Source organism: Miniopterus schreibersii (assembly GCF_964146895.1).
Source record: "Miniopterus schreibersii genome assembly, chromosome: 18".
In the NCBI taxonomy this organism is placed as follows: Eukaryota; Metazoa; Chordata; class Mammalia; order Chiroptera; family Miniopteridae; genus Miniopterus; species Miniopterus schreibersii.
In genome coordinates this window covers 4,839,168-4,855,280 of record NC_138121.1, presented here as the reverse complement: position 1 = coordinate 4,855,280, position 16,113 = coordinate 4,839,168, and the positions used below count along the sequence as shown (strand labels likewise).

General features: G+C 52.1%; 1 protein-coding gene across 10 annotated transcripts in view; it reads right to left on the bottom strand.

Moving 5' to 3' along the window:
- Nucleotides 1-1,736: 1,736 nt before the first annotated feature.
- ZC3H4 (zinc finger CCCH-type containing 4) overlaps nt 1,737-16,113 on the bottom strand; it is a 35,876-nt gene continuing 21,499 nt past the window's right edge. For 7 of the 10 annotated variants that reach the window (XM_081117972.1, XM_081117970.1, XM_081117973.1 and 4 more), the window contains 6 exons: nt 14,773-14,884; nt 14,097-14,206; nt 10,518-10,882; nt 9,983-10,326; nt 6,555-6,806; nt 1,737-5,395 (listed from right to left, as the gene is read on the bottom strand). In XM_081117972.1, the coding sequence (XP_080974098.1) occupies nt 3,876-5,395; nt 6,555-6,806; nt 9,983-10,326; nt 10,518-10,882; nt 14,097-14,206; nt 14,773-14,884 (2,703 nt within the window). In that variant the 3' untranslated portion in view covers nt 1,737-3,875. The remainder of the gene's footprint in view (nt 5,396-6,554; nt 6,807-9,982; nt 10,327-10,517; nt 10,883-14,096; nt 14,207-14,772; nt 14,885-16,113) is intronic. The other 3 variants (XM_081117978.1, XM_081117979.1, XM_081117971.1) reach the window with 1 other exon arrangement.

Below are 16,113 nucleotides of genomic sequence, written 5' to 3'. Positions count from 1 at the left end.
CGGAGAGTTTCCTGAGAACCACGCTGGTCAGTTACTTAACTTCCCCATGTCTACCCACTTGCCCTTACTGCAAACCCCTCTTACAACAGAAAAGCAAGGCCTTTTTTCTGTTTGATTGTGAGATGCTTGCAGATATCTGAGGAGCCTACTACAATGGCCTTTTTGAATAAAGCTTCTCCTGCTCTCAGTGTGGATATGTTTTTTATGTTTTTATTGATTTTAGAGAGAGAGTGGGAGAGAGAGAGAGGGAGAGAAACATCGGATGTAAGAGAGAAACATCGACTGGCTGCCTCCTGCATGCCTCCCCCCCTCTGGGGATCGAGCCTGCAACCCAGGCATGTGCCCTGACCAGGAATGGAACCACAGTCTCCTGGCCTGTAGGTTGATGCTCAACCGCTGAGCCACACGGGCCAGGCTTCATTCCTTTTTATGACTAATAGCCCATTGTATGGATGGACCATATTTTATTTATCCGTTCTCCAGTGGATGGGCGTTTGGGTCGTTTTCCCCCACCTCTTTCCAGACTCCTGAGGCATGGGAGGAGCAGAGTCCCACCAGGCAGACACAGCCCCGTGTGAGGACACAGAACTTCTGAGCCCAATGGAAGCTGGATTTCAACCCAGACTTGCTCACTCAACTGCTTTGAGCAGTGCACAACCTTCCCAACTGAACGTGGTATTCCTGCTGATGCTAATTCAGACAGGAAATGAACTTCCTGAAAAGATATTGGGCAGTCTGGGAAGTGTTTCCTTGCTCATAAAGATGGCAGAGAAGCGGTCCTTTCCTGCTTCTGCACTGTGCCAAGGGAGGCGAAGGCCGGGAGGTGTCCCAGCCACGTTGCAGTTCCGAGGGCTGTTGCCGGGATGCCAAGACCGGCAGTGTGGAAAGATGGTGCAAACCTGGTTGAGTTTGGAGTTCACTGGCACTTTGCCAACCCTGGAGCTACCCTGTGAGCACTCCTACCTGAGATGCTGGACTCCTGGCTATCTAAGCCAGCTGAGTTGGAGTTCTGAGTTATAGGTGAAATCATCCTTACTCAATATGAATGAATGAGAGGAACTTTCGAGGTGGCTCAATTTCTGACATAAACCTAGAGCTTACCTGCTTAGACCAGCAGCCAGTGTAAAGGCATTGAGAACTCTCCTTGGAGAAATGTTTGGGGATCCCAAATAAAGGGCAGAATGGCCCCCCAACAAGGTCTATATCTCAATTCCCAGAACCCATGGATATGTAATTCACATGGAAAGTGGGACTTTGCAGGTGTGACTAAGGGTCTTGAGATGGGAAATTCCCCTATCTAATCACATGAGTCTTTAAAACCAGAGAACCTTGCCTGGGGTGGAGCCTGCAACCAAGGTACGTGCCCTTGGCCGGAATCGAACCTGGGACCCTCCAGTCCGCAGGCTGACGCTCTAACTGCTGAGCCAAACCAGCCAGGGCTCAGCATATTCATTTTGAGGGGACACAAACATTCAGTCCATAGTAGTTGGGCTTCAGTTTCTTATCCCCAGAAGCCAGCCCAGGTGTCCCGTGAGCGGTGTGCAGGCAGGACTGCGCCTGTGCAGGTCACTTAAGCTGTTTGGAGGCACCATTCCCAGAGTGTCATCATGAATGTCACCCTGGGGCAGGCCACCAAGGAAACAGATGCAGGTTTCACCTCCCTACCCTGGGACTGTCTCCCACCCTTCTTAGTCCCGGGGCACAGCATGGCAGGAGGAGCCACGAGACCAGCAGGCTTTTTAAAATAACTGCATCCTTTAATGGCAGTAATACAATTATTGGATTAAGAGACCACAGGAGAAAGGCAGGTGACGTTTCTGGAAGACAGATACAGAGTACAAAAAGGGGGTGGAATAGAGGCATGCGACGATCATTGTAAAAATACAGTACATTATATACATATTTGCACCATCAACTTTCTGAAATAGTATTTACACTTTTGTTACAATCCTGGTTAGAGAACAATTTTTCTTTAAAAGCTCGGCCTGATGGCAAATGAAAATTTTGGGTAAATTCATAGTCCCATGAGGTTCTTAGGCTGGATATCCAAGAGGGCTCCAGCTTCTATTTCATCCACAAATTTCAGTTTTAAAAAAGTATTTAATTTGCTTTTACAAAAGAAAATTCTGAGAAGGAAAAAAACCCTACAGCCACACTGTGTATTCTTACTTATTGTACAAACACCACCGGCTGCAGTCGTCTGCTCAAGGCCAACACATGGCTGAAGAAAAATCTCGCTAATGTTTAAAAAAAACAAAACAAAAAAGACACAAAGACAAACCAAACCAACCTGATCATGGCGCAATGACCCTGTGGGGCTGCCTCTCCGGCCCTCGCTTCTGGCCCCAAACTCAATTAGATTTGTCTGGGGAGAGGGTATAGCAGCCTCATTCACCTCCCACCCCAAGGTGCAGGGAGGGGGAACCCTTCGGCTGGGTCACCAGGTTTCCTCATTATTAGCAAGGGAGGGATGGGGCCTTAAGGGAGGTGACTGAGGCAGTGGGATGAGGTGAAAGGCAGGAGGTCATGGACTGGCACAGGCCCTGCCAGTTTCCCAGGCCCTGTCCATGGGGTGAACCTCATCTGGAGCTCTGTGGACAGGGCTGGACCTTACCTGGGGTCCTGGGGTAAAGGGGGAGCACATCTCTGCTACCTTCCCGGCTCAGCTGGATGAGGGGAGCAGGATGCAGGCTTCCAATTCCACACCCCATGGTTGGGGAGAGGGCCCAGGAGCCCCCATCCTGCAATGGCTACTCTCCTGCCCTCCCCCCAGGACCTTTTTATGGAAGTGCCCACCAATCCAACACCCTGACACGCCTCTGAACTTGTGCACCTGTCACTTAGAAGAAAACCAAACATACCGAAACCATGGGCCCTAAAGACATGGTGCAAGGAGGGGCGAAGGAAGCGGAGAGCAGAAATACTTTGCCAAGAGCCAGCCAGGGCTCCTCTGTTGGGAGCCTGGTGGGGTGGCCATGCCACGGATCCTTGAGCTGTCCCCAGGGGCGCCAGGGCCAGCATGCTGGGTGTTCTGGCTTCTGAGGAGCAGGACAGCCCCTGGCATGAGGGGAGAAGGGCATGGCCACAACAGGACAAGAGCTAATACTGACGGAAAACAGGCGATCTGCGGTGCTGCCTCCAGGAAGCAGCTTGGGGAACCCGCCCCACACCAGCCCTGCCACCTCCAGGTCCATCTCTCACCCTGGAGTCTTTGATGAGGGGTCAAAGGTGAACTCTGGACAGAGGGTGGTGCGAATCCAGATGAGATAGTGGCAGGAAAGGGCTTTGTTTCTTCCAGTCCGGGCAGCTCCCCAGAGCTTTTCCTTTCTTTTCTGGATATTTTTTCACTCCCACTGGCCCCTGAAGCGAGTCCTGCCACAGTCCTGGCTCCATCTTGCCTCTTCATGCAACACAGTGAGCAGTATTCAGTGCCTTCTCAGCACCTGCTGTATTCCCTTTGTCCTGGGGGCGGGGGGTAGGAGGAGGGGCCAAGCTGTGCCCAGAAAACCCACCGGACCCCCAGTCTTCAAGGAGTCCCTGAAAATTGAGCTGGCCAGGCAGAGCACCAGCTGGCGACCTGCAAACTCTTCACGTGCACAAGTAGGTTTTCTCAGCGGGAGCCTGGGAGCCCAGTAGCACTGACCAGAACTGAAGATGGTTATATACAATTTATATGTTTTAAAAAGAAAGTACTACTAAATAAAAGGGAGGGAAGGAAGAGAGAGAGAGAGAGACAGCAAAAGAAAAAAAAGAGGGAAAAAGCAAAGAAAGAGCACCCAGGCCCCCCTGCCCCCCAAGTTCCCAACTCTGGATGCTGCACTTAAATATAGCTCTAGGAAGGTGGGGTGCAGGGAGAGCTCCACTCCGGCTTAACACTACTGGCAAAAGGGGGAGGCGGTGGGGTCAAAACCTTTAAAAACATCTTTCAGGGACCCTGCGTCCTGCTCGCCCTCTCGGGCTGGGCTGTTGCCAGCAAACGGGCTACCGGAACCCGTCTTAGGCGCCTGTTTCACGGTCCCAAAGAGGGTGGGCACAGGCAGGTTGTGCACGCCAGGCTGGGGTGGAGCACCCTCTGGTGGTGGGGTGCCTGTGGCGGTGGCTGGGGCAGCAGCAGCCTTGGGCCGGGGCCGGTTGTAACTGTTGTATCTGTCCGTGGCTATGGCTGAGGCGCCATCCGCACTGGACTTCCCCGATTCAGGCTGTTCCAGTGCAGACTTGCGGACAAATGGGGGCTCCTTAGCCTTGGCAGCTGAGCTCTTGCCGTTGCCCTCGGGGCCCTTAGGCTGGGCAGCCACATCAGTAGCAGGCTCTGCGGCTTTACCACCTGCGTTGGGAGTCCTGGGGTCGTAGAGGCTGATGCCGCTCAGCACGCTGCTCTGCCCGCTCCCACTTCCCTGGCCTAGCCCACCAGCTGCCAGCACTCGGGGGTCATAGGGGGCGGTGGCTGGGGGAGAGGACTCCCCACTGGGACTGGCAGCTGGAGAGGGTGTTTCTGCAGAGCCAGGCTTGGCAGCACGGGAGGAGGCAGCAGAGTCCGCTGGCTTCTGCAGCCGAGGGTCAGTGGGGGCCTTCCGCACCCGGGGGTCACTGGGCTTGTCGCTGGGGCTGGGGGCAGTGGAGGAGCCAGTGGCATTGACAGTCTTGAGGATGCGAGAGAGAAGCTCGAAATCAGGCAGGTTAGAGCCAGATGAGCCGGGGTCCGTGGAGGTACCTGGGCGCTGTCGGGGGTTGGGGGGACCCGCAGTGGTGGTCCGATGCAGCCTGGGGTCCAGGGCAGGCATGGACTGCAGGGCAGCGGGGATGGGGGGCACAATGTCCTGCTTGGGGATGGGCAGGGGGATCAGGTCCTCGGGGTTCCAGAGCACAGTGCGGGCGAAGCTCGGCTTGCTCAGGGTCACATCCTTCTTGATGTGGCTGAACTGCTGCAGCTGAGATCGTGGGTCCCGCAGAGGGTGCCCAGGGAGGGGGTCCAGGGGAATGTTCACAGCCTTCTCCCGCAGGGCCCGCTCCCCTTCCTCTTCTTCTGTAGGGGGTAGCCCGGACACCTTGGAGCCACTGGGGCCTCCAGGGCTGGAATGAAGGCCACCTTCAGGCTTGGAGGCAGGCAGAGAGCGAGCCAGCCGAGGGTCAGAGGGTCCCGTGTCACCTGGGCCTGACCCGCTGGAAGCCTCAGCATGGCGGGTGAGTCTGGGGTCCCGGCTGAGGCGGGGGTCAGCCAGCCGGCTTCCAGTAGGGTGTCCTTTCTGGAGGCGGGGATCCCCCAACCCACTGCTGCTCAGCTCCCCAACAGAAGCCTGGGGTCGGCTTGACGTCTGCTGCCTCAGGGTCTTAAGGATGGAGGTGACGCTGCTCCCACCCTCGTCCTCATCGCTTGAGTACCAGTTTCCAGTGTCACCTGAGAAAGAGCAGAGGAGCAGGGAGGGGTGAGTGGCCACCACAGATGCCCTCTTGGACCCCACGGCAGCCCACTGGATGAACGCCTCCTCTGCCTCTTACCTCTCAGAACCTCAGTTTCTCCTCTCTTAAGGACCCCCATTCCCCGCAGTGAACAGCCAATGAGCTCAGGCCAGTGAAGTGCTGACCCTGGGAGGCCCTTGGCTGACATTTCTGGACCCTTCCCTGTGTGCCGGCACTGTACTAAATGCTTTGTCTTACTAATTCTCACAACCATCCAGGAGGTAGTGTTATCAGGTATGTTTGACAGATGACAAAAGGAAGGCATGAATGGTGCCCTGAGATGGGGGCAGACCTGGGAGTGAGCTCAGACTCCAAGCCTAGGGTGCCACCTCCTCACCCTGAGAAGGCTTATGCCCCACTGACTCAGGTCTCACTGTACCTGGGGCTCACAGACACTGGCCCCCAGGTCCCCAAAAGGTTACCACATCCCGGGGAAGGGCAGTCACCAACCAAGAGGCGGGGACCAGGTGGGCAGACACAGAAACTAGCCCAAGTCCAACCTCCTAGGCAGATAAAACTGGAGCCACCAGAGGAGGGCACTGCCCCCTCATCCCACTGTCCCCACTTGGTCCTGGGCTCCTGTCACGGCCACCCATGGCCTCTGGATTCGGGTTCTAAACACAATTTGCCCTCCCTGTTTCACTCTGGGGTAGACGCCACCAGGTCACTGCGTGGCCCCATGCAGCTTGGCAGCTGTGTGACTGGTCATTACTGGATCTGTCAATAACCAGCTCTCATCTGCTGGCTTCCTGAGAACATGATCTGGGGTAAGGGGGACTGGGAGCATCTTCCTACAGCCTCCTCTGTAAGGGTGCAGGGAGTAAATCCAGTTGGCTGCCGTCTCCTCCAGGGACCAGCCCACCCCCCTCCTTGATGGGATCAGGGCCTTTCCCGACTCCAAGGCACAGAGGGCAGCCCTGACTTCCAATTTCCTCAGGGACATGCAGCAGCCCCAGCCTGAGGCAGGGGTCCTCCCTGGCCACAGGCTCCCTTCCAGCACAAAACCCATCTAGGTGTTCCCCATCTCTCCCCTGCACGGCAGCCCAGGGGGCCTGCGCCCACCAGGGAAAGCCCCTGCCCCTGGAGAGGACACGTGCCTTCCTCATTCTCCCGGTCCTGCTTGCTGCTCTCAGCCAGCCTCCTTGCTCTTTCCTCCTCCTCCTGCTGCTTCTGCTGGATCCTCAGGTACAGGGCCCTCTGGGCTGAGGGCAGGAAGTCGGGGACACCGGCGCCCGGCTTCGGCCGGCCTGCGGGCCCTCCCTCAGAGAAGCTGTCGGGCTCCAGAGGGTGCTCGGGGAAGAGGTGGTCCCCAGGCTCCCCTGGCAGCTCTTCGTAGTGCCCGTAGTCCTCTGTGGCAGGGAAGAACCGGGGGTTCGTGTCGGGAAGGGCCTCGAGGTGTCAACTCCAACCCACCCATGCCCTCAACTGGAGAACCACCCCTGATGGTGATGGCAATGGGTGAGAATACGCAACCCGTCCCTTCCTACCACCCCAGGGTGGTCCCCACAGAAAGCCCAACAGCGGGGAACAGAGCAGCCAACCAGGAATGTAGCCAGGAAGAGCACGGGGCTCCTGGTGAGGTTTAGTGACATGGGTAACCGCTCATTACACGAAAACAAGACGGAGCGTCATATGGATGTTTACAAAATGCAAAGAAAAGGCTTTGAAAAGACAGACAGAAAACAGTCTCTTTGGAAATGAGATTCGGGAGACAGAGGCTAAGAGATCTTTTTGTTGTTCATTCCACATGCTCTGACCCGTTATAACTTATTTGCCACGAGCACTAGTTTTATGGTTTGTTTGCAATAATCAATAAAGAAAAACACTGTATCACATTGTAAGGTCATAACATGAGCTTAACCACTGGGAATGAGACTGGTAAAGAAAAGAAAGAAACCAAAATGATGCTGAGTGAAATTAGCCAGAGAAAGACAAATGTCACATGATTTCACTTATATGTGGAATCTAATGAACAAAATAAACTGACAGGCCCAGAGGCATGGATGCATGGAGCAGACTGAGGGATCTCAGAGGGGACAGGGGAGGGGGAACAGGAAGAGATTAACCAAAGAACTTGTACACATATGTGCACAGCCCATGGACACAGTGGGGTGAAGGCCTGGGGGGGGGGGCTGCAGAAGCTGGTTGGAGGGCAATGGGGGGGAAATGGGGGACATCTGTAATACTCTCAACAATTAAAATATATATATTAAACAAAACAAAAAACCCCACCAAAATGTTGCCATGGCCGCATGTCAACCCAGAAGCTCATGGGTGATTCCCTCTCCTGCTTCCTTTGTGGGTTCCTGAACTCCACAAATGTTTATGTACATGCTGCTGTATTTAAGGAGGGGGTGCAGCATGGCGGGGTAGGAGATGATGTACCTGGAGGCTGTGTGTGTGTGTACCCCTCTCTCAGAGATGGAGAATGTCCAGTTAGTGTTGCCCCATAGAATGTTCTGCAATGATGAAATGTGCCATAGAGCTGCCACTGTCCTCATGGGGCTAGTGAGCAACTGAAATGAGGCCAGTACTACCAAGACAGTGAATCTGTAATTTAACTTAAGTTAAATGTATAGCATTAAAATGACTAAATGAGTTAATATTTCATATACAAAACATAAAGCAGAAGGTGAAAGGTCCCCTTCTTCTAGCCACTGAACTTTGTAACATGTGAGCTGGATGGGCAGGGCCTGATCTGTGCCATACTTTGGTTTGTCAAGAGTGACTCACTCGATGGTTGTGCACTTGTGAATACAGTAAGGCCTCAATGTCATCGATAGGTTCTGTGACTTTAAGTGAAATATAACAAAACCAATTTTACCACATGCTAATTGATACAAACAAGAGCTAAGTCCCTAGGGCAGCTCATCAATGTTCTCACAGAATGATGTTGAATAAAATGTTACTTGAGGACCCACTGTGCACTGAAGTCGCTGACCAGCACACTTGGTAAGATTTCCTGACGTAGGAGTTGAAGTGAATTACTCCAGTGCTACATGGGGCTAACAGCTTGACAGACCTGCTTTCCTTCCACACCCAGACCTTTCGCCGTGAGCGTTTTAAAGGGGGGAGGGGACTATGGGACCATCACCCCTCAAGCAGCCTGTTTCTCACTTGAGAACATGTCATTCATCTTTCTAAAGCCCCTGGCTCCTTGCCCCAAACATCTGCTCTCGTGCCTTCGAATGCCATCTAGACCCAAGGATGCTCACACTGACCTCCAGCTGCTTGTCTCCAATATGCCTCAACATGTCTGCATGGCTGTCAAATGGGCATCTCACACTTAATGGAGCCAAAGCATAAGTGCTGCCCCACCCAAGGTGGCTCTCTCCAGCAGGGCTTCCCAGCCAGGAAAGGTGTCAGTACCCACAGAGTGACTGTGCCCCATGGCCAGCACCCCATCCACTCCTGTCCACCTAGTAATGCACACAGGAGTTACGCTGGCCCCGTGGCACCATCCCCAAACCGAGAAACCAAGCCCTGCTTCTCCCTGCTGCCTCCAGCTGCCATCCAGCTAGCCTCTGCAGGATGACTCCACTCCTGTCCCTACCATCCACTGCGGTCTCACTCCTCTGCGGTACCCTGTCACCCTTCCAATGAGGTTACCTCGCCACGGCAACACAGTCCCTACAGCACTGGAAATTCTCTCCCTTGTCCTCCCTTTCCAAAGCACATGCTGCCTTTGCTTTTCTCAAGCAAGCTAACTGGCGGCAGCCTCCGCCCTGGGCTGTGCATCCACAGCTGTCTCCTCCCCTTTACATCCCAACTCACTCCCAGTAACTCCTCAGAGAGGCCTCTGCTCCCTGGGCCTCCAGCATCCAGAAGCTCCCAGCCCGCCTCAGCCCCATCACTCTCCCACAGCATCATTACTTCTAGCATTGATCAATGCTAAAATGAGCTTTTGTACTTATTTACACATTTCCTGCCTGTTTCCCTCCACTCAAATGCAGCTAAGGCCAGGACTGTGGCTGTTTCACTGGCTCTGACCCCACAGCTGCAGCAGGCCGGCATTGGGCAGCAGTGGACACACCCATCCTTGCTGAAGGCTGAGCATTACCTCCTGTGATCATGTCATTGCTGCAGCCAATACATATTTTAATAAGGAAAGGAGAGGAGGAAGGAAGATGGTCAGACGTGGGGACAGAACAAGCAGAACTGGGAGGCTGACACTGGCAGCCCCAAGCCAAGAACTACCTGGAAGGAGGCTGCTTTGGTAAGGCCACTTCAGCCTCTTAGCCCAGCACCATTCCACACCTGCCCCTCTAAGTTCCCGTGCTCCCGATTCCAGGAACACCAAGTAAAATGTCTAAGAGACTAAAATTATAATGATGATAATCACAATATTCCTTTCTGCCTCAATAGAGTAGTGAGTGACTCAGTCACGAAAACATTCAATCACTCATGGGACAGAGAAGGTGTTGGATTCATGCTTTCAAAGACGGGGAGATGACCAAATCTTCCCCATTATGTTCCACTGTGCAAACCCAGCAGCCCCACCTAGTCCCACCCCCGCCCTGCGTACCTGCGTCCCCCATGAGTCCCGGCTCCATCTCCATGCCTTCCTGCTGCTGGTAAAAGTTTTCATAGAAGTTCTGGGCTGGTGGGATGGGGGGCATCATTCCAGAATGTGGGGAGTCTCCAGGGCCATAGGGCATCATTGGGGGTCCACCAGGTCCCATGGGCGGGCCAGGGTTCATGCCAGGGCCCATCGGCATATCGGGATGCATGTCCGGGTGCATGTCGGGGTGCATGTCCGGGTGCATATCAGGGTGCATGTCAGGATGCATTGGACCCCCCATTGGCCCCGGGGGTCCCATATTGGGCCCAGGGCCCATTGGCCCTGGGGGTCCTCCAGGTCCAGGGAACCTAGGAGAAGGAGGAAATGGTTCCTATGAGAGGGGCTGTAGAGGAAGGGTGGGGGCGGGGGGGTCACACCCTCCAGGAGATGTGGAGGCCTTCAAGTGGTGAGCAGTAGAGGGCTCTAGACCAGGCCTCCCACAGTTTTGGAGGCAGCACGCTGCCTGGGCCAGGCTCAGTGACAGGCCCCTGGCACTCACCTCACACCCAGTTTCTCAGCCAGCTGTCCTGTGGGCCGTACCACGATCTCAAACAAGGAGGGGATCTTCTTGTTGTACATGTCCTGCTGCTGCTGCAGCTGCTGTGGGGACAGCGGCTCATGCACTGGCATGGGCATCTGTGGGGGCCCGGGGGGTGGAGGAGGGGGAGGGGGTGGGGGCGGGGGGCCGCCCTGCATGGGCCTGCCGTTTGGAGAGGTGGGGGCCGGGGGGCCGGGGGGCCGAGGTGGAGTGGGCAGGAGGCCCACACCGGGGGGTGGCTTGGGCAGAGGGTTGATGCCCTGCTTCTTTAGTTCTTCAACTTCCTTCTCATCCTCAGCACCTGCTTCTGCATCATCAGCCAACATCTGAGGGTTGAAGGATGAAAGGGGGTGACAGTCAGGACAGGACAGGAGTCGGGTTGCAGGGACCTGTCCAGTGTTGCAAGCTAGGTCTACTAAGGAAAACTCTGAACCACAAGGACCCTGAGTGGAGCTCTTACAGCAGTAGGCCAATGACCACGAAGCCTCTTTGGCACAAAAACCATCCCCCCTCACCACTGCTGTACCCCCTCTTCACAAGCGGGTAGGGGGAGCCACTCCTATCCTGCAGCAAAGTACATGTAACATGGAACATACGATTTCACCATTTTAAAGCGTACAATTCAGTGGCATTTAAATACATTCATGAAGTTACCCAAGCACCACCTCTGTCTAGTTCTAGAACTTTTCATCGCCCAAAAGTAGCCCCTTACCCATAAGCAGTCACTCCCCATTCCTCCTCCCTCCAACCCCGGGCAACCACTAATCTGCTTTCTATCTCTAGAGTCCCCGATTCTGGACATTTCACAGAAATGGAATCATACAATATGGGGTCTTTTGTCTCTGGCTTCTTTCACTCGGCATGACATTTTCAAAGTTCATCCATGTTGTAACGTGTGTCCTATTATGGTTGGCTAATATGCCACTGTCCTGTTTGGATTTTAAGGGCCTCTCAATGCACTTGCCATCAAACCCCAACACCTTACCATGACCCACGGGGCTTGGTGACAGGGCTGGGTGCTGGGGAGGCAGCTTCATTTCCTTCCATGGTGCCCTAGACTCAACCCTAAGCCCCTAGCCCTGTTCCAGTCTGCGACAGCCAAGCCTGGACCAGGCTTCTCCCCAGGCATTTGCTTTTCCCTCTGTTCCTAACTGTGTGGCTCCATGTCCTCCATGGAGGGTCTCTCATTAAATCTCAACAGGGTGAATGTCCTGGTCCTTGCATTCACTACTGGAATACCATTAGCTCCCTTCAAAGCACTGCCCGGAATACCATTAGCTCCCTTCAAAGCACTGCCCGAGCTTTGTAAGATTACATGTTTTATTGTATCCTTGTTTATTCCTGGCTCACCCAAAGACTATCAACTCCATGATGGCAGAACTGTTCTATATTCTGAGGTACCCTCAGGGCCCAGCACAGGGCCTAATATGGGGTAGACAAACAATTTCAATGTCTGGATTTGAGCAGAATGTCTCACCAGTTAGGATCCTGTGCAGAAAAAAGATAGCAGGCCTGACTGCCGTCCCTGGAAGGCCTTGCAAAGTTAGCCTTTGGCTGGTGTCAGGATACCTGAATTTCAAGAGGGTTTCCAGCATTCCTTGACTGGTAAGAGGGGCTCCCTGTGCTTAATATCTATAAACAATGTGCTTTCTGCTAAACAACCCCCCTTCCTTCTGGGAGTCTGGAATTTTGGCACATGCCAGGCAGAGACCACCTACATGACCAGAATGCCCCATTCATTCCCTGCGTAAGAGGCAACACAGCTTGGACCCCAGGCCCAGCCCTGGTGGACCAGCTGCAACCTCATCTGGTGAGAAGGAAGTGGCTGACCCAATGCCTTTGGCAGGGTTAGTCTAGGCCCGTCCTGAAGGCACATTTCAAGTTTTACTTTCTGACCACACAAATTCGATTCTGGGACGGTTTTTCTAGGTTCTACACTCCTTTTTAACCCAGAGACTTGACCTTATTTAGGCGACACCAATGCTTTCAAATTGTTTGTGGGCAGAAACTGAAAGGGGCCACCTTGTTTGCTTTGGGTTTTTATTAGGGCGTCTAGAGGTGTGCTGTCCAATATGGTGGTCACAGGCCTTGTGTGACTATTGAGTGTTTGAAAAGAGGCCTTAAGTACCGGACTCTAAAGACATAGTAGCCCCCCAACAATCTTACTTGCTTCACCATCATTTATTACTTGCTAAAATGGTATTTTGAATATCAACACATTGAACTAAGATATTATAAAAATTAAATTCATTTGTTTCTTTTTACTTTTTTAATGTGGCTACTAGAATATTTAAAATTAAATATGTGGTAGCCTGACTTACAATACCAGCCAGTTTATAGTCGCTCTTGATATTTCTCTGCCCACATCATATAAATTGTGCAATTATCAGTAAAACCTTTGTATTAAACTGTGCTGCAGTACTTGCAGGTTATAGTAAAAAAGGAGAAAAATAAACATGGCTCCAACATGTTTCCTACTGGACAGCACTGGTCTAGAATGCAAACTCTGAACCTCCAGCAGGGGGCAGTCCTCAGTCAGATATTGTTCTGTTCTTCAAATGAGGCAAGAAGTCACCATGACTTTTCCCACTACTTACCCCGTGGAAAAACTCACTGACTCTAGATATCGACTGATTACAAAACCCTAGTCCTAGATTAGGCTCCACAAAGGACCTGGCCAAATAAGAACTCTGTTCAACTTTTCCCATTCCACTGCCAATGAGGAGCGGGCGTTCTCTCACTTTGCCTATGCAGGGCTTCCCCTCAACCCCTCAGGCAGTGCCGGCAGCCATTTAAACTGGGCAGTCACCCAGGAATGGATTCCTCAAACTGGCTGATGAACTCAATCCTTTCCATTCTTAAAAAAATAGTCAACTCCTCAAACCCTTTGTGAACTAGGATGTAGAAAAGCCTTCATCTGAAAGGACACATTCTCTCATCCATTCCCCTGGATGTATTAGGAAACCAAGGACAGGACCTTGGGGCTCCCCAAGTCCTAATGACTTCTCAGAGACAAGACTGACACTAGTATGAGTTTCAAATGTCACCTGACGAGTCAGAAAGCCTTGACACCTCACCCGAAGGAAAAAGTCTCCAACAAGACCAAACCTCCAATTTCCCTGTATGTACTTTTTTTACTGCTTAATAGAATCCTTAAAACTTGTAAAGAAACATTTGACATTTCCATCAAAATATAACCCAACCCAAGTCTTCTCTCCTCTTTGTGTACCATGGGCTCTTTCCAAAGGACACCTAAAAAATCACAAGGTATGTTTGGAGACACAAGGCAAACACTCCTTATATGCAGCCACCCCAGTGAAAACTGCCCTGGCTGGAGATAAGATGCAAGTGCGACCATCTCAATTCTCCCTGCAGGCAAGAACACAGTTCCCATTTCTTCCTAAAAGTGGCCCAGCTCCAGATCAATGCAACTGGGAATTCTGGTCATGCGGACTGCACAGCCAAGTCAACGGAAGGCACACCTCCTGGTTCCCATCAGTGTGGCAATGGGACCCCCCCCCCCCCCCCACCAGACATTACCTTATCCAAGAGTTCTCTTGTCTCCTCGGTCAGGGGGTCGTGGGAGAACATGCAGTCGTCACCATTGATGCAGTTCCCAGTTGTGTGGTATAACTTACACGGAAAATCACGTTCATGGCAAATTAAGGGAAAAGCTTCCACTGATGGAACCCACCCGAGGGCAAAATCCAACCCCGTGTTTGGAGATGAGGAAACTGAAGCCCAGAGGGGTGAAGTGACCTGCTCAGGGATGCACAGTACACTGGCAGCAGACCCAAGATGAGACCCTAGTTCTCAAGTCTCCTGCTCCAGAGTGTTTCCCACCCACCACATTGGCCATGGGGCTGTGTCCTTGAATCCGCACTCAACAGGAATAAGGAAGTTCAATGATGTGCCCAAGGTTACACAACCAGTTGGAAAAGTCTCAGAAAGATAACAGGCAATGGCATAGGCCAGTCTCAAAGAGTGTATGTAAGGAGAATATTTAACATGTGTGCCTCCATTTACTCATCCACAGAATGGGAACAGCAGGCCTGTCACAGGACAGATGTGAAGGTTAAATGAGATACAGATGCCCAGAAAACTCTTGATACAGCACTGGCAGGGAGAAAGCAAGTGCAGTGGAGGTAAGCTGTTACTACCAACAAGGAGAGAGGTTCTGCCACTCAATCACATCAGATGTGGCGCCAAAGGATATCATGCATGTAGGGGCAGTTCTCAGCTCTGGCACAAAATCCGGTGATGTAAAACTTGCACAGTTCTCGCTTCTTTGGTAGCTCAATGTCATGGCTAAAATTACAGTGGTCTCCCTGGAAGAGAAGCAATGGAAAGGTCAGGTGGGGGTAGCGGAAGCCCTTGCTTCTTTCTGCAAGGGAAGCGCTACTCTGTCACCGCTGAAGAACAGAGGGGTCAACAACAGAACGAATCCTCCCTTTTGAGGGAAAGGGCAGGTTTCTCACCAACTTCATACTTCTGACCATGTGTGTGCTCCCCTCTCGGGCCCCTGCCTCCCTCCTCATGCCCCCATTCCTCCTGTCTCTATTCCTTGCCTTTCACTGCCTCCTCCTAACTCTTCCTTCTCTTCTCTTTTCTCTTACCTACTATTTTTCACCATTTGCTGCATGACATCCAGTCCCATGCTTCTTCCTAACAGAACCCCAGTTTTGTCTGGGGGAGAATGTGCCCAGCTAAAAATATTCCATTTCCCAGCTTCCCTTAAAGTCCCAGCAATCGGTATAGGCAGAAGTCTCCAAGGAGGACAACACTGCTTCAATTTTTTAAAAATCCCACCACCTATTTTTCTTCCCCTTAGCCCTAAAATGTGATGCCTGGAGGAACAGCAGCCATTGTGCAACCATGAGGACAAAAACCACATGCTTAAGAATGGCAGAATAAAACCTAGGAAGGAGCTTGGGTCCCCCAGTGTGCCGCTGACCACTGCTCCAACTCAGTGTTGTCTACCCACCCTATACTCTGTTCCGAGGGATAAACATCTGTGTGTCTAAGCTAGCAAAGTTGCATTTTCATTATTTGCAGTTGGACATAATCCAACCACCACCAGGTGAAAGAAAGAAATTACTGTATAATATGAATTGACTATAGTAAGGAGTATTTTACATACATATGCACACTTGTTTAAAATACCTATTTTTCTAAGACATATACATAAGTGCAGCATTCCCTGGGTGCATGCTTCCTACTATCTGTCCACTGCCGCTACATGGGAATACAGAGCTGGCTGATTGAACTAACACTGTGCTACTGTTCCCGTCAGGATTCTGTGGCCACTGGTCCACCTTGTAGCATTCACAATTCTGTTGTGAAGTTCAAGGCTTGCCTGGTTCCCACTCCTCCTTTTCTATGGATGTCTTAATAATTCCCTCTCCAATATTAAAGTTCAATAACCAATCAGAATGTTACATCTTTGCATTAGCATCAATCCTAATATGACATTTGATGCCATATGGATTTGAAAACTTTGGCCACAAAAATCTTCCTCAAACCAGGAAAACGCAGATGTGTCATCTTGCTCTGGCCC